General features: G+C 33.6%; 1 protein-coding gene across 2 annotated transcripts in view; it reads right to left on the reverse strand.

Annotated features, from left to right (window-relative positions):
- Nucleotides 1–22918, reverse strand: part of LOC143238455 (CXADR-like membrane protein) — a 204236-nt gene that overhangs the window by 1224 nt on the left and 180094 nt on the right. For both annotated transcript variants that reach the window (XM_076478702.1, XM_076478701.1), the window contains exon 3: nt 16891–17001. In XM_076478702.1, the coding sequence (XP_076334817.1) occupies nt 16891–17001 (111 nt within the window). The remainder of the gene's footprint in view (nt 1–16890; nt 17002–22918) is intronic.

Below are 22918 nucleotides of genomic sequence, written 5' to 3' on the forward strand. Positions count from 1 at the left end.
CATAATTTTATTAGTGGTAGATATCTTATTTCTCTGTCCGTAATTTATAAATTACAACCTCCATCCTTACTACGTGTCTTATAATCAAGTTCGTTCATTGAATTATTATTTACTCCATGTATAAAGAACAATATTTCTAAAATAAATAAGCATGTACTTTTATCTATCTCTAGACAGTGTGAATTTCCTTATAGCAAAGCCACATCGGGCTACCTGCTAAGTCCGCCGAGGGGAATCGAACCACTAATTATTGCGTTGTAAATGCGTAGACTTACGGCTGTACCAGTGGAGGACTTTCTATGAATTTTATGATTGAACGTTCATTGTTTAGGATATACATAAATTCATTTTGTTTACTTGCAACACTACGTCCCTAAGTAACAACAAAAGTGTTAATAGCATAATTCTGTCAATTTGTTTTGTTTGGTTTAAGAGGAAAGAGGACGTGTTGGTGTGATATTATAGTCCTTAAGTAAAGTTTTTATTACGTGATTAGTTAATTAGTTGATTTTCTTTGTTCTCAAAGAATTCGAAGAATTAAGAGAAAATTATTTAACACACACAAGTTTGAAAAAAAATCGTTCCTGAAGACCAACATTGTTTCACTTAATATTTATTACTTTAAAACATCAAGATTAGGAAGTGAGGTGGGCACGGCATGGCCAGGTGGTTAAGACACTCGAATCGTAATCTGAAGGTCGCGGGTTCGAATCCCCGTCACACCAAACATGTTCACCCTTTAGGGACGGCTATCGCAGATTGCCTTCGTGTAACTTTGCGCGCAATTAAGAAAAAAACAAAACACGTTTGATCTTCTTAAAGCGAAAAGATCTTCAATAAACTACCCGCTAGAATCGAACTCTAATTTTTTTCGGAATTAGACCTTAAGCTCATGTTAAACCACCAGGTGTCATACATTATAAACGAATCGATTGAAATTGAAAATGTAATACTAAATCACGGTATCACAGATTTTTCTAAAAAACACCAGATTTACTTTGATTTATTTGAGTTTAATACTTAAATTTTATATGTCTTTTTAAATGTTAGACACATGTCAAAATATGTACATATACAGAATATAAAAATGTTACACCTGATGTCGACCTGAATTAACAAGGTGAATAAAGTTAGAATTGTTTTTAGTTGGAGTACTTTAGCCTTTAAATTAAAGTTAGAATTGTTTTAGTTGGAGTGCTTTAGCTTTTAAATTAAAGTTAGAATTGTTTTATTTGGAGTGCTTTAGCCTTTAAATTAAAGTTAGAATTGTTTTTAGTTGGAGTGCTTTAGCCTTTAAATTAAAGTCAGAATTATTTTTAGTTGGAGTGCTTTAGCCTTTAAATTAAAGTTAGAATTGTTTTTAGTTGGAGTGCTTTAGCTTTTAAATTAAAGATATAATTGTTTTTAGTTGGAGTGCTTTAGCCTTTAAATTAAAATTAGAATTGTTTTTAGTTGGGGTGCTTTAACCTTTAAATGAGGTTTTAATGAGAATTTCTGAATATTCTCAATTCTTTTTTTATTTTAAGATAATCTTTGTTACCTCCCTTCTTAAAGATGACAGGTAAGGTTAGGTAATTAATGTTTTATTAGTATCTGTGATCAGATTACCCACAGAAACATGCTGGTTGAACAGACAGACAAGAGAGCTTTTTGATCACACACTAACAGTCTACAAACGATTCATAAGTTTTATGTGAATATAACATTTGCTTATACGTTGCAATGTGCAGTATTTCTCATGAACGAAGTTACGGAACACATTTAAAACGATCATTAAAAAGAAACAACAACAATTCACTAATCAATAACAGCCACGTGCAATGAAAAATTCCGGATATTTTTAAACTGTTGATTAATAATTGCGTTATCTACCGGGTTTACGTTTTAGTATTAATCTGTACAAATAGATTGCTTTTATCAGATGTTAATGGTTATAAAATATTAACTATGAATTCTGACATCATTAGACTAGCAATTAAGATTTTAATTGTTAAAAGAATAACTATCAAAGTTATAACCACCATGTGTTAACTATTAACTGACATGTATTAAAGACACAACTACTATACTCTGTGGTATCTTATTACATCACTCAAACTACAAAAGTGTCAGTGAAACATACACTACAATCTGTATATCGGTGGACCACAGAATACTCGTTTGAGAGATTTATTTTAATACTAAAATGTCCTAAAATGTTTGCTAAGGACTGTAACCGATCACACGTAAAGATTACTCGAACATCATGCTGTCGTCTTTCTAACTAATGTAGTTAAATCTTAAAAATTGGGAAAAAAAAACTTTAAAAAGTTTTGACATATCTTAATCTTTCTTTGCAACTGATAGGCGTAACGATAATCCAATTCTTTTAAGACTTTAAGCCTCATACAAACAATAGTTTTACAAGATTCGTAACAATTTTTATAATATACTTTATGGACCACGTATAATTAAAATGCTGAAGCTTTCCAAAGGAATAAGCAAACATATAGATCATAATTAGACTAGTCCTGCTCTTTAGAAGTACAACTAAATATCCGTCATAGTTAGACTAATCCTGCTCTATAAAAACACAACTAAATATCCGTCATAGTTAGACTAATCCTGCTCTATAAAGACACAACTAAATATCCGTCATAGTTAGAGTAGCACAGCTCTTTAAAAGTGCAACAAATTATCCACGTAATACTTAGACTTGTTCCGCTCTTTACAAGGACAACGAAATATCCGTCAGAGTTAGACTAGAACTGATCTTTAAAAACACAATTAACTATCCGTCATAGTTAGGTAACTCCTGCAATTTAGAAGCACAACTAAGCATCCGTCATAGTTATACAAGTCCTATTCTCTAAAAACACAACTAAATATCCGTCATAGTCAAATCAATCCTGCTCTTTAGAAACAACTAAATATCTGTCATGGTTAGACTAGTCCTGCTTTATAAATGCAAAACTAAATATCTGTCCTAGTTAGACTATTCCTACTCTTTAGAAACACAAGTAAATATCCACCTGATACTCAGACTAGTTCATCTCTTTAGAAGCACAACTAAATATCTGTCATAGTTAAAGTAGTCATGCTCTTTAAAAACACAATTAAATATCTGTAATAGTAAGACTAATCCTGCTATTTAAAACACAACTGAATATCCACGTGATATTTAGACTAGTTCTACTCTTTATAAGCACAACTAAATGTCCGTCATAGTTAGACTAGTCCTGTTCTTTAGAAGTGCAACTACATTTCCGTCATAGTTCGACTAGTCCTGCTCTTTAGAAGCACAATCAAATATCCGTCACAGTTAGACAAATCCTACTCTTTAGAAACACAAATAAATAACCGTCATAATTATACTAGTCCTGTTCTTTAGAAGTGCAGCTAAATATAATAGTTAGACTAGTCATGCTCTTTAGAAGCACAACTAAATATCTGTCATAGTTAGACTGGTCCTTCTCTTTGTTATTGTAACTAAATATTACATCATAGTTAGACTGGTCCTCCTCTTTATTATTGTAACTAAATATTACATCATAGTAAGACTGGTCCTCCTCTGTTATTGTAACTAAATATTACATCATAGTTAGACTGGTCCTCCTCTGTTATTGTAACTAAATATTACATCATAGTTAGACTGGTCCTCCTCTTTGTTATTGTAACTAAATATTACATCATAGTTAGACTGGTCCTCCTCTTTGTTATTGTAACTAAATATTACATCATAGTTAGACTGGTCCTCCTCTTTGTTATTGTAACTAAATATTACATCATAGTTAGACTGGTCCTCCTCTTTGTTATTGTAACTAAATATTACATCATAGTTAGACTGGTCCTCCTCTTTGTTATTGTAACTAAATATTACATCATAGTTAGCCTGGTCCTCCTCTTTGTTATTGTAATTAAATATTACATCATAGTTAGCCTGGTCCTCCTCTGTTATTGTAACTAAATATTACATCATAGTTAGACTGGTCCTCCTCTGTTATTGTAACTAAATATTACATCATAGTTAGACTGGTCCTCCTCTTTGTTATTGTAACTAAATATTACATCATAGTTAGACTGGTCCTCCTCTTTGTTATTGTAACTAAATATTACATCATAGTTAGACTGGTCCTCCTCTTTGTTATTGTAACTAAATATTACATCATAGTTATACTTGCCCTGCTCTTTGTTATTGTAACTAAATATTACATCATAGTTAGGCTGGTCCTCCTCTTTGTTATTGTAACTAAATATTACATCATAGTTAGACTGGTCCTCCTCTTTGTTATTGTAACTAAATATTACATCATAGTTAGACTGGTCCTCCTCTTTGTTATTGTAATTAAATATTACATCATAGTTAGACTTGCCCTGCTCTTTGTTATTGTAACTAAATATTACATCATAGTTAGACTGGTCCTCCTCTTTGTTACTGTAATTAAATATTACATCATAGTTAGACTTGCCCTGCTCTTTGTTATTGTAATTAAATATTACATCATAGTTAGACTTGCCCTGCTCTTTGTTATTGTAACTAAATATTACATCATAGTTAGACTGGTCCTCCTCTTTGTTATTGTAACTAAATATTACATCATAGTTAGACTGGTCCTCCTCTTTGTTATTGTAACTAAATATTACATCATAGTTAGACTGGTCCTTCTCTTTGTTATTGTAATTAAATATTACATCATAGTTAGACTTGCCCTGCTCTTTGTTATTGTAACTAAATATTACATCATAGTTAGACTGGTCCTCCTCTTTGTTATTGTAACTAAATATTACATCATAGTTAGACTGGTCCTTCTCTTTGTTATTGTAATTAAATATTACATCATAGTTAGACTTGCCCTGCTCTTTAGACATACAACAAATATTCACGTCATATTTAGACTAGTTCTGCTCTTTAGACGTGACCTAAATATCAGATATAGTTATACTAGTCATGATCTTTAAAAACACAACTAAATATCCGTTACAGATAAACTATCTGGCTCTTTAGAAGCACAATTAATATTCGTCGTAATTAGACTAGTCCTGCTCAACAGAACAGCATAAATATCCGTTTCTGTTTGACTAGTTATTTGCTTCGGAAGTGCAACTATATGTCCGTGATAGTTAGATTAGTGGTGTTCTTAAAAAGAACAACTAAATATCCGTCATAGTAAGAGTAATCCTAATCTTTAGAAACACAAGTAAATATCCGTCATAATTAGAACAGTCCTGCCATTGAGAAGTGCAACTAAATACTCGTTTTACTTAGACTAGTTATTCGCTTTGAAAGCGCAGCTAAATATCCGTAATTGTTACTACTCATGCTCTATAAAAGCACAACTAAATGTCCACGTCATATTTAGACTAGTGCTGCTCTATAAAAACACAACTAAATATCCACGTCATATTTAGACTAGTGCTGCTCTATAAAAACACAACTAAATATCCACGTCATATTTAGACTAGTGCTGCACTATAAAAACACAACTAAATATCCACGTCATATTTAGACTAGTGCTGCTCTATAAAAACACAACTAAATATCCACGTCATATTTAGACTAGTGCTGCTCTATAAAAACACAACTAAATATCCACGTCATATTTAGACTAGTTCTGATCTATAAAAGCACAACTAAATATCCACGTCATATTTAGACTAGTCCTGCTATTTAGAAGCAAAACTAAATATTTGTCATAGATAGATTAATCCTGTTCTTCAGAAGTACAATTAAAGGTCCACTTCATTCTCAGACTAGTACTGCTCTTTAGAAACACAACTAAGTACCCGTCATAATTACAATAGTCATGCTCTTTACAAACACAGCTAAACATCCACATCATAGTTAGACTAGTCTTGCTATTTAGAAACACAACTAAGTACCCGTCATAATTGCAATAGTCATGCTCTTTACAAACACAGCTAAACATCCACATCATAGTTAGACTAGTCTTGCTCTTTAGAAACACAACTAAGTACCCGTCATAATTACAATAGTCATGCTCTTTACAAACACAGCTAAACATCCACATCATAGTTAGACTAGTCTTGCTCTTTAGAAACACAACTAAGTACCCGTCATAATTACAATAGTCATGCTCTTTACAAACAGCTAAACATCCACATCATAGTTAGACTAGTCTTGCTCTTTAGAAACACAACTAAGTACCCGTCATAATTACAATAGTCATGCTTTTTACAAACACAGCTAAACATCCACATCATAGTTAGACTAGTCTTGCACTTTAGAAACACAACTAAGTACCCGTCATAATTACAATAGTCATGCTCTTTACAAACACAGCTAAACATCCACATCATAGTTAGACTAGTACTGCTCTTTAGAAACACAACTAAGTACCCGTCATAATTACAATAGTCATGCTCTTTACAAACACAGCTAAACATCCACATCATAGTTCAACTAGTCCTGCACTTTAAAAGCACAACTACATATCTGTCATATTTAGACAAGTCCTTATATCTGGTAACACAACTAAATATCTGTAATAATTAAAAAAGTTTTGTTCTTAAAGTGATTGTTGAAGTTAAGAGTCGTTTATTATTGTTAGCTTCATATGGGATCTATTTGTTCTTTCCCATTAAGAAAAAAAAATTACAATGATACGTAATATTACCATCTTTACATTTTGTAGCGAAAAGTGTCTCAGCTTAGAAAACCGTCTAACGGGAAAGAAAGTGGTAGAGCGATTTATATGTAGAAAGACACTTAGAAATTTGTTTATAATATTCTGGTGTAGATAGGTATAGTTCTAGTAATTCTTCACCGTATTCTTGTGGAGATACGGTCACCTGAAAAAGTTAAAACACTCTATGAAAGCCTGTGTATTTTTGTAACATTTTTGGATATATAGAAATTTAATCTCAATTTCAACAATACTGAGAGATTATAGGAATAAAACTAAACAATTTAAACTGAAGAAAAGACTTTTCAAGATCTTCTGTAAATGTAATTCTACAAAAATGCATATTCTGACTGAGGAAAACGTTAGGACACCCTACCCCCTAGTAGCTAGTTTTACCCCCTTTGGCTGAAATAACTGCAGTGAGACGCTTCTTGTAGCCATTTACCAGTCTCTGACATTGGTCTAAAGAAAGTTTGCCCCACTCCTCAAAGCAGAATTCTTTCAGCTGTGAAGGGGTTTCTTGCATGTACAGCCTGTTTCAAGTCACCCCACAGCATCTCAATGAGATTAAGATCTGGGCTTTCACTCGGCCATTCCAGGACTCTCCATTTCTTAGTTTCATCCAGTCCTTGGTGGATTTACTGGTATGTTTTGGGTCATTGTTGTGTTGCAGGGTGCAGTTCCGCTTCAGCTTTAATTTTCGTACAGATGGTCTCACATGATCCTCAAGCACCCTCTGATACATAGTAGAATTCATGGTGGATTCTATGATTGTAAGTTGTCCAGGTCCTGCTGCAGCAAAGCAGTCCCAAACCATGACAATTCCACCTCCATACTTCACAGTTGGTATGGAATTCTTTTCCTGGAATGCTGTATTTGGTTTACGCCAAACATGTCCTCTGTTCTGGTGTCCAAATAATTCTCCTTTGGACTCATCCGTCCAAAGAACATTATTCCAGAAGTCTTGGTCTTTGTCTACATTCTCTCTAGCAAACTTCACTCTGGCCTTGATGTTTCTCTTAGAAAGCAAAGGTTTCCTCCTTGCACACCTCCCATGCAAGTTAAACTTGTGCAGTCTCTTTCTGATTGTAGAGGCATGCACTTTCACATCAACAGTAGCCAGAGCCTGCTGTAGGTCCCGTAATGACATGTTAGGGTGCTTGGAGACCTCTTTTAGCATCTTGCGGTCTGCCCTCGATGTGAACTTGCTTGGACGACCAGACCTGGGCATGTTGGCAGTTATTTTGAAAGCCCTCCACTTGTTGACTATTTTCCGAACAGTGGAATGGCTGATTTCAAAATCTTTTGGGATCTTTATAAATCCCTTACCAGACTCATAAGCTGCTACAATTTTCTTTCTGAAGGCCTCAGACAGCTCTTTTGCTCTCACCATGGTACTCACTCTCACTTCAACAGCCAGGAGCACACCAAACTAAATGTCTGAGGTTTAAATAGGGCAAGCCTCATTCAAAATGCCAAATAATGATCTTCTAATCATGTGCACCTGTGTGTGAGTTGAGCCATTTTAAGTGGGAATAAATGTGGGGGTGTTCTAATTTTTCCTCAATTAGAATATGCATTTTTTAGAAGATCTTGAAAGGTCTTTTCTTCAGCCTTAATTGTTTAGATATATTACTTTAATCTCTCAGTATTGTTAAAATTGAGATTAAATATCTATATATCCAAAAATGTTACAAAAATACACAGGCTTTCATAGGGTGTCCTAACTTTTTCACATGACTGTAGATTCAGTTCTAGTGTTTCCTTACCGTATTCTAGTAAAGATAGATATAGTTCCAGTGTTTCTACACCTTATTCTGTTGAAGATAGATATAGCTTTTGTGTTTCTTCACCTTATTCTGTTGGAGATAGATATAGCTTTTGTGTTTCTTCACCTTATTCTGTTGGAGATAGATATAGCTTTTGTGTTTCTTCACCTTATTCTGTTGGAGATAGATATAGCTTTTGTGTTTCTTCACCTTATTCTGTTGGAGATAGATATAGCTTTTGTGTTTCTTCACCTTATTCTGTTGGAGATAGATATAGCTTTTGTGTTTCTTCACCTTATTCTGTTGGAGATAGATATAGCTTTGTGTTTCTTCACCTTATTCTGTTGGAGATAGATATAGCTTTTGTGTTTCTTCACCTTATTCTGTTGGAGATAGATATAGCTTTTGTGTTTCTTCACCTTATTCTGTTGGAGATAGATATAGCTTTTGTGTTTCTTCACCTTATTCTGTTGGAGATAGATATAGCTTTTGTGTTTCTTCACCTTATTCTGTTGGAGCTAGATATAGCTTTTGTGTTTCTTCACCTTATTCTGTTGGAGCTAGATATAGCTTTTGTGTTTCTTTACCTTATTCTGTTGGAGATAGATATAGCTTTTGTGTTTCTTCACCTTATTTTGTTGAAGATGGATATAGCTTTTGCATTTCTCCGCCTTACTCTGGTGGAAATATAGTTCTAGTGTTTTTTCGCCTCATTCTAATGGAGATACATTTCTAGTGTTTCTTCGACTTATTCTGGTGGAAATGGATATGCCTTTTGGGATTTATTGAAGTTATGTTTGCGATAGATTAAATTATAGTTTTATTCATATTGTTGTGGTGAAAGTAAATGAATATTTAGGTATTTTTTTACTTATAGTTGTGGTAAAAGTAAATGGATATTTCGGTGTTTTTTCATATTGTTGTGGTGAAAGTAAATGGATATTTAGATGTTTTTTCATATTGTTGTGGTGAAAGTAAATGGATATTTAGATGTTTTTTCATATTGTTGTGGTGAAAGTAAATGAATATTTAGGTGTTTTCTCATATTGTTGTGGTGAAATGGATACTTAGGTATTTTTTTACTTATAGTTGTGATGAAAGTAAATGGATATTTAGGTATTTTTTTACTTATAGTTGTGATGAAAGTAAATGGATATTTAGGTATTTTTTACTTATACTTGTGGTAAAAGTAAATGGATATTTCGGTGTTTTTTCATATTGTTGTGGTGAAAGTAAATGAATATTTAGGTATTTTTTTATATTGTTGTGGTAAAAGTAAATGGATATTTCGGTGTTTTTTTATATTGTTGTGGTGAAAGTAAATGGATATTTAGATGTTTTTTCATATTGTTGTGGTGAAAGTAAATGGATATTGAGATGTTTTGTCATATTGTTGTGGTGAAAGTAAATGGATATTTAGGTATTTTTTTACTTATACTTGTGGTAAAAGTAAATGGATATTTCGGTGTTTTTTCATATTGTTGTGGTGAAACTAAATGAATATTTAGGTATTTTTTTATATTGTTGTGGTAAAAGTAAATGGATATTTAGATGTTTTTTCATATTGTTGTGGTGAAAGTAAATGAATATTTAGATGTTTTTTCATATTGTTGTGGTGAAAGTAAATGAATATTTAGGTGTTTTCTCATATTGTTGTGGTGAAATGGATACTTAGGTATTTTTTTACTTATAGTTGTGATGAAAGTAAATGGATATTTAGGTATTTTTTACTTATACTTGTGGTAAAAGTAAATGGATATTTCGGTGTTTTTTCATATTGTTGTGGTGAAAGTAAATGGATATTTAGATGTTTTTTCATATTGTTGTGGTGAAAGTAAATGGATATTTAGATGTTTTTTCATATTGTTGTGGTGAAAGTAAATGGATATTTAGATGTTTTTTCATATTGTTGTGGTGAACGTAAATGGATATTTCGGTGTTTTTTCATATTGTTGTGGAGAAAGTAAATGGATATTTCGGTGTTTTTCATATTGTTGTGGTGAAAGTAAATGGATATTTCGGTGTTTTTCATATTGTTGTGGTGAAAGTAAATGGATATTTCGGTGTTTTTCATATTGTTGTGGTGAAAGTAAATGGATATTTCGGTGTTTTTCATATTGTTGTGGTGAAAATAAATGGATATTTAGATGTTTTTTCATATTGTTGTGGTGAAAGTAAATGGATATTTAGATGTTTTTTCATATTGTTGTGGTGAAAGTAAATGGATATTTAGATGTTTTTTCATATTGTTGTGGTGAAAGTAAATGGATATTTAGATGTTTTTTCATATTGTTGTGGTGAAAGTAAATGGATATTTAGATGTTTTTTCATATTGTTGTGGTGAAAGTAAATGGATATTTCGGTGTTTTTTCATATTGTTGTGGTGAAAGTAAATGGATATTTCGGTGTTTTTTCATATTGTTGTGGTGAAAGTAAATGAATATTTAGGTGTTTTTTCATATTGTTGTGGTGAAATGGATACTTAGGTATTTTTTTACTTACAGTTGTGATGAAAGTAAATGGATATTTAGGTATTTTTTTACTTATAGTTGTGATGAAAGTAAATGGATATTTATGTATTTTTTACTTATACTTGTGGTAAAAGTAAATGGATATTTCGGTGTTTTTTCATATTGTTGTGGTGAAAGTAAATGAATATTTCGGTGTTTTTTCATATTGTTGTGGTGAAAGTAAATGAGTATTTAGGTATTTTTTTATATTGTTGTGGTAAAAGTAAATGGATATTTCGGTGTTTTTCATATTGTTTTGGTGAAAGTAAATGGATATTTAGATGTTTTTTCATATTGTTGTGGTGAAAGTAAATGGATATTTAGATGTTTTTTCATATTGTTGTGGTGAAAGTAAATGAATATTTAGGTGTTTTTTCATATTGTTGTGGTGAAATGGATACTTAGGTATTTTTTTACTTATAGTTGTGGTAAAAGTAAATGGATATTTAGATGTTTTTCATATTGTTGTGGTGAAATGGATACTTAGGTATTTTTTTACTTACAGTTGTGGTGAAAGTAAATGGATATTTAGATGTTTTTTCATATTGTTGTGGTGAAAGTAAATGGATATTTCGGTGTTTTTTCATGTTGTTGTGATGAAAATAAATGGATATTTAAGTATTTTTTTACTTATACTTGTGGTGAAAGTAAATGGATATTTCGGTGTTTTTTCATATTGTTGTGGTGAAAGTAAATGAATATTTAGATGTTTTTTCATATTGTTGTGGTGAAAGTAAATGAATATTTAGATGTTTTTTCATATTGTTGTGGTGAAAGTAAATGGATATTTTGATGTTTTTTCATATTGTTGTGGTGAAAGTAAATGGATATATTTTTTTTTTTCATATTGTTATGGTGAAAGTAAATGGATATTTCGGTGTTTTTTCATATTGTTGTGGTGAAAGTAAATGGATATTTCGGTGTTTTTCATATTGTTGTGATGAAAGTAAATGGATATTTCGGTGTTTTTCATATTGTTGTGATGAAAGTAAATGGATATTTAGATGTTTTTTCATATTGTTGTGGTGAAAGTAAATGAATATTTAGATGTTTTTTCATATTGTTGTGGTGAAAGTAAATGAATATTTAGGTGTTTTTTCATATTGTTGTGATGAAAGTAAATGGATATTTAGGTATTTTTTTACTTATAGTTGTGGTAAAAGTAAATGGATATTTAGATGTTTTTTTCATATTGTTGTGGTGAAAGTAAATGAATACTTAGGTGTTTTTTCATATTGTTGTGGTGAAAGTAAATGAATACTTAGGTGTTTTTTCATATTGTTGTGGTGAAATGGATACTTAGGTTTTTTTTTACTTATAGTTGTGGTAATAGTAAATGGATATTTCAGTGTTTTTTCATGTTGTTGTGGTGAAAGTAAATGGATATTTCAGTGTTTTTTTCATATTGTTGTAGTAAAGATAAACATAGTTTTTGGGTTTCTTCACCTTGCCCTGGTTGAAATAAATATATTTCTAATTTATTTTCTCTATTCTGGTTAATATAAATATATTTCTAGTTTATATCCCTTTTTCTGGTTAATATAAATATATTTCTAGTTTATATCCCTTTTTCTGGTTAATATAAATATATTTTTAGTTTATATCCCTTTTTCTGGTTAATATAAATATATTTCTATTTTATTAGCTTTGTTCTGGTTAATATAAATATATTTCTACTTTATTACCCTTGTTTTGGTTAACATTAATATATTTCTACTTTATTACCCTTGTTCTGGTTAACATTAATATATTTCTACTTTATTACCCTTGTTCTGGTTAACATTAATATATTTCTACTTTATTACCCTTGTTCTGGTTAACATTAATATATTTCTACTTTATTACCCTTGTTCTGGTTAACATTAATATATTTCTACTTTATTACCCTTGTTCTGGTTAACATTAATATATTTATCCTTTATTACCCTTGTTCTGGTTAACATTAATATATTTATCCTTTATTACCCTTGTTCTGGTTAACATTAATATATTTATCCTTTATTTCCCTTGTTCTGGTTAACATTAATATATTTATCCTTTATTTCCCTTGTTCTGGTTAACATTAATATATTTATCCTTTATTTCCCTTGTTCTGGTTAACATTAATATATTTATCCTTTATTTCCCTTGTTCTGGTTAACATTAATATATTTATCCTTTATTTCCCTTGTTCTGGTTAACATTAATATATTTATCCTTTATTACCCTTGTTCTGGTTAACATTAATATATTTATCCTTTATTACCCTTGTTCTGGTTAACATTAATATATTTATCCTTTATTACCCTTGTTCTGGTTAATATTAATATATTTATCCTTTATTTCCCTTGTTCTGGTTAATATTAATATATTTATCCTTTATTTCCCTTGTTCTGGTTAATATTAATATATTTATCCTTTATTTCCCTTGTTCTGGTTAATATTAATATATTTATCCTTTATTTCCCTTGTTCTGGTTAACATTAATATATTTATCCTTTATTTCCCTTGTTCTGGTTAACATTAATATATTTATCCTTTATTTCCCTTGTTCTGGTTAATATTAATATATTTATCCTTTATTTCCCTTGTTCTGGTTAATATTAATATATTTATCCTTTATTTCCCTTGTTCTGGTTAATATTAATATATTTATCCTTTATTTCCCTTGTTCTGGTTAATATTAATATATTTATCCTTTATTTCCTTGTTCTGGTTAATATTAATATATTTATCCTTTATTTCCCTTGTTCTGGTTAACATTAATATATTTATCCTTTATTTCCCTTGTTCTGGTTAACATTAATATATTTATTCTTTATTTCCCTTGTTCTGGTTAATATTAATATATTTATCCTTTATTTCCCTTGTTCTGGTTAATATTAATATATTTATCCTTTATTACCCTTGTTCTGGTTAATATTAATATATTTATTCTTTATTTCCCTTGTTCTGGTAAAGGTAGATGTAGTTATCGTGTTTCGTGTGTTGTTGTGTTGTTGCTTATGCAATTCTATAGATTTGATAATCTTATCCTAATGAAGATATATATAGTTATAAACTTATAGACATGGATCCTGATCGTTCTTCACGTTCTCATGGTTGCGACAAATATAGATTTACTTTTAATTTTATTCATATTGTTGGGAGTGAATATTGATATAACTCTCCCAGAGTTGTACCTTATTGTTGTTATAGCTCTTAAACTCCCTTCACTTTGTTGGGGAGAAGAGTTCTCTGTTTGTTTCTCATTTGTTTGTAGTGGCGATCGTGAAACATATTCTCTGGTTAAAAACCACCTTGAACTACTGTTTTTGTTGTCATTAGTCCAACAAGCCTTTGATAAAGAATGTGACAACAAATATTAGTTGTATATGTTTTCTTCAGTTTATTCATTATGTTTTCTACCATTTGAGCTTTGAGTGAGATTCAGATTGCAAATATTTTGCTGGTATTTGCTGTGCTCCATAAGAAATCTCGTACTTTAAACTGTATATAAATAAATGAAGTAAAACTCTTTTCATAACTATTTAGTTTGTTTGTTTTGGAATTTCGCACAAAGCTACTCCAGGGCTATCTGTGCTAGCCGTCCCTAATTTAGCAGTGTAAGACTAGAGGGAAGGCAGCTAGTCATCACCACCCACCGCCAACTCTTGGGCTACTCTTTTACCAACGAATAGTGGGATTGACCGTCACATTATTACGTCCTCACGGCTGAAAGGGCGAGCATGTTTGGGGCGACCGGGATGTGAACCCGCGACCCTCAGATTACGAGTCGCACGCCTAAACACGCTTGGTGAAAGGCCATGCCGGGCCTTTCATAACTAAGTCACGTAGTTGGGAAGAGAAACTTTCTTTGAAAGAAACCATCGTAATTAAAAAATGTTGTGATCGGTGAGAGACACGAAAGGGTTAGAGGGTATCATTCGAGACTAGGACGTCACGTGACATAATAGTTTTACAAGATTATTGCAGAGAGCGATTAGCATCAAAGCGCACTATATATAATTCCAAACTTATGGGTCAATGAAATCATGTATAGTACGCAGGCAGGTATTTTACGTGGTCTGCTGAAGAACCACTAGAGGGTCTTGTTGGATCCAGCTGTTAATACAAAATATTAATTTCGGCATTCTCCTCACATTTAGTTTTATAATTTCACCTTAATAACAATAATGAGCAAAGCATCTTTGAATACGTAAAAATGATATATTTTATAACTCGAATATTTGTATAGCGTACGTAATATCATATATATAATATACTTTTGTTCATGCACTATTTTAACGTACAATCTACGCACTCCTGAAAAGGGCTCCTTCGTGTCACATGTTCAACCTTTAGATACTTTCCACTAAATCAAGTTACAAGTAGTGCGATAAGTTGAAATGGAAATAGACAGTACGACCATGTTTAGTTTATCTTCTCTTCATTCACTACTTCCATCTAGAAACTATTAACTCTACATGAACATTTCTCTTCAATCAAAAAGTTATGGGCCTGGTATAGCCAGGTGGTTAAGGTACTCGATTCGTAATCTGAGGATCGCGGGTTTGAATCCTCGTTCCACTACGCCTGCTCGCTCTTTCAGCTGTGGGGACGTTATAATGTTACGGTCAATTCCCACTATTCGTTGGTAAAAGAGTAGCCCAATAGTTAGCGGTGAGTAGTGATGACTAGCTGACTTCCCTCTAGTCTTACACTACTAAGTCAGGGACGACAAGCGCAGATAGCCCTCGTGTGGATTTGCGTGAAATTCCAAAAAAAAAGTAACAACAACAACAAGTCTTATATTTAATACCTTTGGGGACCTCCCCAAAAAATTACCTTGTGACCCCAAGGGGGGCGTCAAAATTAAGGGACGATAGACTCACCTTAAAATTTATGCAGTTACACAGTTACAGTCAAGAGAATTTTATATCTTTTAATATATTACGTGAATTTTCACGAAAAGTTTAAAATTATCGGTAGATATTTCAAGGTTTTCGTATACAAAATATCAGATTTTTGTATGAAGTTCTAAGAGTTTTTAAATAATAATTTGCTCATGCATTTTGTCAGAATGTTGATTGTCCAACATATAGAGTAGTTTTGATTGCGTCAATTCATTTAATGATATTCTGTAGTGTCATTAGACAGATAGCAACACAATGTGCTCTCTGTGCTATGCTCATCGCAGGCATAAGACACCGGTTTTTAGACTAGTAATCCTCACAACTTACGATTCAGCATGAAAGTTCTTGATGTAAGCCAAGCTATAGAAATAGTGAAACTATAAAAAGAACAAAATATTAAATTCTACGAATCTAAAAATGGTTGTTTATTATTGTTATTGAAATGAAACTGTAGTTTGGTTCTAACGATAGTAAGGAAATTAATGACTGTAATGGTAACATGATATAGCACCCACGTACGATAGGTGATCTAATTGTCTCACCTACATATTGAAACCATCCATCCCCTTGAAACAAAAACTACTAATATCTACCCTAGTGACATGCTTTGGAACTATCTGCTCTTTGTCACAGTAAAACGTTGACTTTATGTGACTTTAAAGTCTCAATAAATAACTTTTCAGCATGTGCACCCTATGATCTCTCCTGATCGGTAAGTCTCTATGAGATAACTTCATTCAACGGAAGTTAGTTTCCAAAATATTCTTGGGTTGGCTCTAATAAAGAGCATAATCGATTAAAAAACTAGATAGACTCCAACAAGTTCTTGTTTGCGACAAAGTAGGAAAGTGTGTGCATAAATAGAGCTATTATTCTAAGCTTTCTCCAACATATAAAGAAATAAAAAAACTGTTCAATGTTTTCTGTCATCGACAAGACCAGGTTGATAACTGTTGATGTTCTTATATTACTTGGTCGTGATTGTTTAAATGTTCACTATATTGTTTTACGTCGTATAAAATTATTTCATCATAGAAACTAGAAAATATTATGTAACATTTAGCGCCAAAAGAATTTCACAAAGAAATGTTTTTATATAGAAAAATTAACTTACCTCCTTTGACTTGACAGATTAGTTCTAAAGAGTCTCCTTCGTTAAGTGGTCCAACCAAACCCTTGAGTTTTAGGCCTTGACTATCTGTTATTACTGGCTCTCCAGAGGGAACTGGAGAAAAGAAAGAAGTTGATTGAAAACCACAACTCTTCTGGAAAAGCAGTTTTCCTATCACTAACTCTATGCTCGCAGACATGATGACTCTTGAAGTAGAAAATTTAAAGAAACTATAGGTGTTATACAGAAATCACGAACTAAAAGAAACAGAAACAAGAGTTAGCTTAAGCGGCCCCATAATACTACGAGTGGTTTTCTGATTCAACCTTGTTTCTTGCGCTATTAAGTCAGAAGGATCAAATTTAGAAGATAATATCACACTACTTATTGAGGATATTTCTATGACTCAGGTGTATCCTTTCTTGATGACGAGAAACCCACTTGAAATAAAAATGTATCTCAGAACGGCTGGTATGGGTATTAACACTTGTACTGATAAGAAGAGGACAACGTTACGCCCTTCCTAGGTCATCCTCAGGTTAAGAAAGAGAGAGTTTGAATGTGACTGTTGACGGACACGTGTCTTAGGGACGAGAGTATAAACAGGTATCGGATTGTAGGGGGCGTTGCAGGTGGATGTTGGGTTATTAATTAGTATAGTATGAAGGTGTTCCTTCATATTAGTTTAATTTTGGTTTTAGTTGTTGTATAAGTAGGGCTTTGATTTTGTGTTTGTTTATATTTGTTTCCCTACTTAATATCTGCATGTTTTAAATGGTTATGTTGTGTTTATTTGATCTGCTTTCAAAAATGTGTGAAGGGTGTTTTTTGTTGTTTTTCTAAAATCTATTTTCCATTCTTCTGCTTGTTTCTCCAATACAGATGTCGTGGCAGTTGTTGCATTGTATTTTATAAATTATCTTGGTGTTGTGTTTGTCAGTGTAGTTGTTACATAGTATGGACTTTAGTTTTGTACCTGGCTTTTGAATAAATTTGCTGTTTACTGGAATGTTGTGTTTTGTTATAAGTTTTTCTCCAAATGTTGGTTATTTTTCCCCTTATGTCGGGAACGTATGGTATGCAGCAGTGTAAGGTTTTGTAGTTTATTGTATCTTGGGATTTATTGTTGTTTGTTTATTGTTGGTCTAGATAAATTAAAGTAACTTCCTTCATCAAATAATAATAACATTGAAATAAACTCTAGGTTAATCAGTTATAGTCATTTCAAGATGTTTCGATATGTTTCTAAATCTTACCCTCTGTAAGTTTGAATGCCCCAAGCTATAATAGTGAGTCTATTTATATTTTACCTTATTACTGTAAATATGATGTCAATATAAACCATTAAAATTTTGTTACATATAAGTCGCTTTAATTGAAAATCAAGTCTTTATAACTGATTTGCTAATAGATTGGTCGTTATGAGAACAATTATAGGTTTAACAGTATAGGGCGATGCGGTTCATTGCTGATTTAGTTATATCTTACTTTTACTGTTCAAAAAAACCTAACAAATACTGGAGCTTCTAATTAGTCCAGTTTAAAAAAAACGAGGGGTTGTTTGTTTAGTTTAGATATTTGCTAATTAAAGATTACCTGGGTTAGTCGTTCCTAACTTGGAAAAGACAGACTAGAGGAAAGCCACCTTATGAGCAGCACACCTCTTCAACTCTTAGGATACTCTAGTCAACTAGCGAAATTTGGCCAACACTCTGATAACGCATTCACAGTATCAAAGTGCGAAGACCAATTCTTCTTTTATGACAAAGGGACGTGAACTACAGTACTTCTAATACACAGGCAGCACATTAACCACTATACTAGGTCTGGTAGAGAAGTTCATTCTGCGAAACAAACTGAGCCATGGAACTCGATCATCATAATCACTTATCGGAATATTAAAGACAGTTGTCGGAAGTAGACAATAGTCCCACGGTACAAGGATAACAGTTAAGAAATAGACAATAGTCGCACGGTAGAAGGAGAACAGTCGAAAGTAGACAACAGTTCACAGTAGTAAGAGAATAGCCCGAGAGAATAATGTTATTTGCAATAGGCAATAATCTATATTAACAGATGAGTCATCTGTAGTAGTAGTAGTAGTAGGTTATCAGAAGTAGACAGTAGTTCCATAGTAGTAGTAGTAGGTTATCAAAAGTAGACAGTAGTTCCATAGTAGTAGTAATAGTAGATCATCAGAAAAAGACAATAGTTCCATAGTAGTAGTAGTAGTAGGTTATCAGAAAAAAACAATAGTTCCATAGTAGTAGTAGTAGGTTATCAGATGTAGATAGTAGTTCCATAGTAGTAGTAGTAGGTCATCAGAAAAAGACAATAGTTCCATAGTAGTAGTAGTAGGTTATCAGATGTAGACAGTAGTTCCATAGTAGTAGTAGTAGTAGTAGGTCATCAGAAAAAGACAATAGTTCCATAGTAGTAGTAGTAGGTTATCAGATGTAGACAGTAGTTCCATAGTAGTAGTAGGTTATAAGAAGTAGACAGCAGTTCCATAGCAGTAGTAGGTTATCAGAAGCAGACAGTAGTCCCATGGCAGCAGTAGTAGGTCATCAGACGCAGACAGTAGTCCCACAGCAGTAGTAGGTCATCAGAAGCAGACAATAGTCCCATAGTAGTAGTAGTAGTAGTAGTAGTAGTAGTAGCAGTAGTAGGTTATCAGAAGTAGACAATAGTTCCATAGCAGCAGTAGTAGTAGTAGGTTATCAGAAAAAGACAATAGTTCCATAGCAGTAGTAGTAGGTTATCAAGAAGCAGACAATAGTCCCATAGCAGTAGCAGCAGTAGTAGCAGCAGGTCATCAGACGCAGACAACAGTCCCACAGCAGCAGTAGCAGGTCATCAGACGTGAGACAACAGTCCCACAGCAGCAGTAGCAGGTCATCAGACGTGACAGCAGTTCCACAGCAGCAGCAGGTCATCAGAAGCAGACAACAGTCCCACAGCAGCAGCAGCAGCAGCAGCAGCAGCAGGTCATCAGAAGCTAGCATCAACAGTTCCATAGCAGCAGCAGTAGCAGTAGTAAGTTATCAGAAAAGACAATAGTCCATAGTAGCAGCAGTAGCAGTAGCTGGTTATCAGACGCAGACAGCAGTCCACAGCAGTAGTAGGTCATCAGAAGCAGACAACAGTCCCACAGCAGCAGCAGCAGCAGCAGGTCATCGAAGCAGCATCAACAGTCCCACAGCAGCAGCAGCAGTAGCAGGTTATCAGACGCAGACAACAGTCCCACAGCAGCAGCAGTAGCAGAAGTAGGTTATCAGACGCAGACAGCAGCACAACAGCAGCAGCAGGTCATCCGCAGCAGACAGCAGTCCATAGCAGCAGCAGTAGCAGTAGCAGCAGCAGGTCATCGAAAAACAACAGTCCCACAGCAGCAGTAGCAGGTTATCGAAGCTAGCATCAACAGTCCACAGCAGCAGGTCATCAGAAGCAGACAACAGTCCCACAGTAGCAGTAGTAGGTCATCGAAGTAGACAATAGTCCCACAGCAGCAGTAGCAGGTCATCGAAGCTAGACAATAGTCCCATTGCAGTAGCAGCAGGTTATCGTAGAAGCAGACAACAGTCCCACAGCAGTAGTAGCAGTAGCAGGTTATCGAAGCAGACAACAGTCCCACTGTAGCAGTAGTAGGTCATCATTGTAGTAGTAGCAGGTCATCAGAAGCAGACAACAGTCCACAGCAGTAGTAGTATGTTATCAGAAGCAGACAACAGTCCCATAGCAGTAGTAGTAGCAGGTTATCAGAAGCAGACAATAGTCCCACAGCAGTAGTAGTAGTAGGTTATCAGAAGCAGACAATAGTCCACAGCAGCAGCACCAGGTCATCAGACGCAGACAATAGTCCCATAGTAGCAGTAGCAGTAGGTTATCAGAAGCATCAATAGTTCCATAGCAGCAGTAGTAGTAGGTCATCGCGCAGACAATAGTTCCATTGCAGTAGTAGTAGGTTATCAGCAGCAGACAATAGTCCCACAGTAGCAGTAGTAGCAGTAGTAGGTTATCAGAAGCAGACAACAGTCCCACTGCAGCAGTAGCAGGTTATCGTAGCTAGACAACAGTCCCACAGTAGCAATAGTAGGTGATCAGAAGCTAGACAACAGTTCCATAGTAGCAATAGTAGGTGATCAGAAGCAGACAACAGTTCCATAGTAGTAGTAGTAGGTTATTAGAAGCAGACAATAGTTCCACAGTAGCAGAAGTAGGTTATCAGAAGCAGACAACAGTTCCACAGCAGTAGTAGTAGGTTATCAGAAGCAGACAACAGTTCCATAGTAGTAGTAGCAGGTTATCAGAAGTAGACAACAGTCCATAGTAGTAGTAGTAGGTTATCAGAAGCAGACAATAGTTCCACTGTAGTAGTAGTAGGTTATCAGAAGTAGACAACAGTTCCATAGCAGTAGTAGGTTATGAGAAGTAGACAATAGTTCCATAGCAGTAGTAGGTGATCAAAGCAGACAACAGTTCCATAGTAGTAGTAGTAGGTTATCAGAAGCAGACAATAGTCCCATAGCAGCAGTAGTAGGTTATCAGAAGCAGACAACAGTCCCACAGTAGTAGTAGTAGGTGATCAGAAGCAGACAACAGTCCCACAGTAGTAGTAGTAGCAGGTCACCAGAAGCAGACAATAGTTCCATAGTAGTAGTAGTAGTAGGTTATGAGAAGTAGACAATAGTTCCATAGTAGTAGTAGGTGATCAGAAGTAGACAATAGTTCCATAGTAGTAGTAGTAGGTTATCAGAAGTAGACAATAGTCCCATAGTAGTAGTAGTAGGTCATCAGATGTGACAATAGTTCCATAGTAGTAGTAGTAGGTTATTAGAAGTAGACAATAGTTCCATAGTAGTAGTAGTAGGTTATCAGAAGTAGACAATAGTTCCATAGTAGTAGTAGTAGGTTATCAGAAGTAGACAATAGTTCCATAGTAGTAGTAGTAGGTTATCAGAAGCAGACAATAGTTCCATAGCAGCAGTAGTAGGTCATCAGAAGTAGACAACAGTCCCATAGTAGTAGTAGTAGGTCACCAGAAGCAGACAACAGTCCATAGTAGCAGTAGTAGTAGGTTATGAGAAGCAGACAATAGTCCCATAGCAGTAGTAGGTGATCAGAAGTAGACAATAGTTCCATAGTAGTAGTAGTAGGTTATTAGAAGTAGACAATAGTTCCATAGTAGTAGTAGTAGGTTATCAGAAGTAGACAATAGTTCCATAGTAGTAGTAGTAGGTTATCAGAAGTAGACAATAGTTCCATAGTAGTAGTAGTAGGTTATCAAAAGTAGACAATAGTTCCATAGTAGTAGTAGTAGTAGTAGGTGATCAGAAGTAGACAATAGTTCCATAGTAGTAGTAGTAGGTTATCAGAAGCAGAGAATAGTTCTATAGTAGTAGTAGGTTATCAGAAGTAGACAATAGTTCCATAGTAGTAGTAGTAGGTTATCAGAAGTAGACAATAGTTCCATAGTAGTAGTAGTAGGTTATCAGAAGTAGACAATAGTTCCATAGTAGTAGTAGTAGGTTATCAGAAGTAGACAATAGTTCCATAGTAGTAGTAGTAGGTGATCAGAAGTAGACAATAGTTCCATAGTAGTAGTAGTAGGTTATCAGAAGTAGAGAATAGTTCTATAGTAGTAGTAGGTTATCAGAAGTAGACAATAGTTCCATAGTAGTAGTAGGTTATCAGATGTAGACGATGGGCACATATTAACGTGAACGTTCAAGGAAGAACATAATGAACAATATTGAAACATAAATCCCTCCCCGCATATCGTAATGTTCATGAAGAAATCAATGTAAAATCAGATTGTCTTTCTTATCGCGACTCACGTGCTGAGAGAGCTGTAACTATGTATATGAATCGTAGCTTTATTTTGGAGTAAATAGTATAAAAGTCCTGACTGGTACGAAAATGTGGTTCATTGCGTCAGATCGAATACTGAAATACTCAGTACTATGAGAGGAACATGATTTTGTCAGGAATCTCACTTTGAGAAAACAAGAAGAGCAAATAAACGAATGTA

This window comes from Tachypleus tridentatus, chromosome 13, assembly GCF_004210375.1.
Source record: "Tachypleus tridentatus isolate NWPU-2018 chromosome 13, ASM421037v1, whole genome shotgun sequence".
NCBI classification, from domain to species: domain Eukaryota; kingdom Metazoa; phylum Arthropoda; class Merostomata; order Xiphosura; family Limulidae; genus Tachypleus; species Tachypleus tridentatus.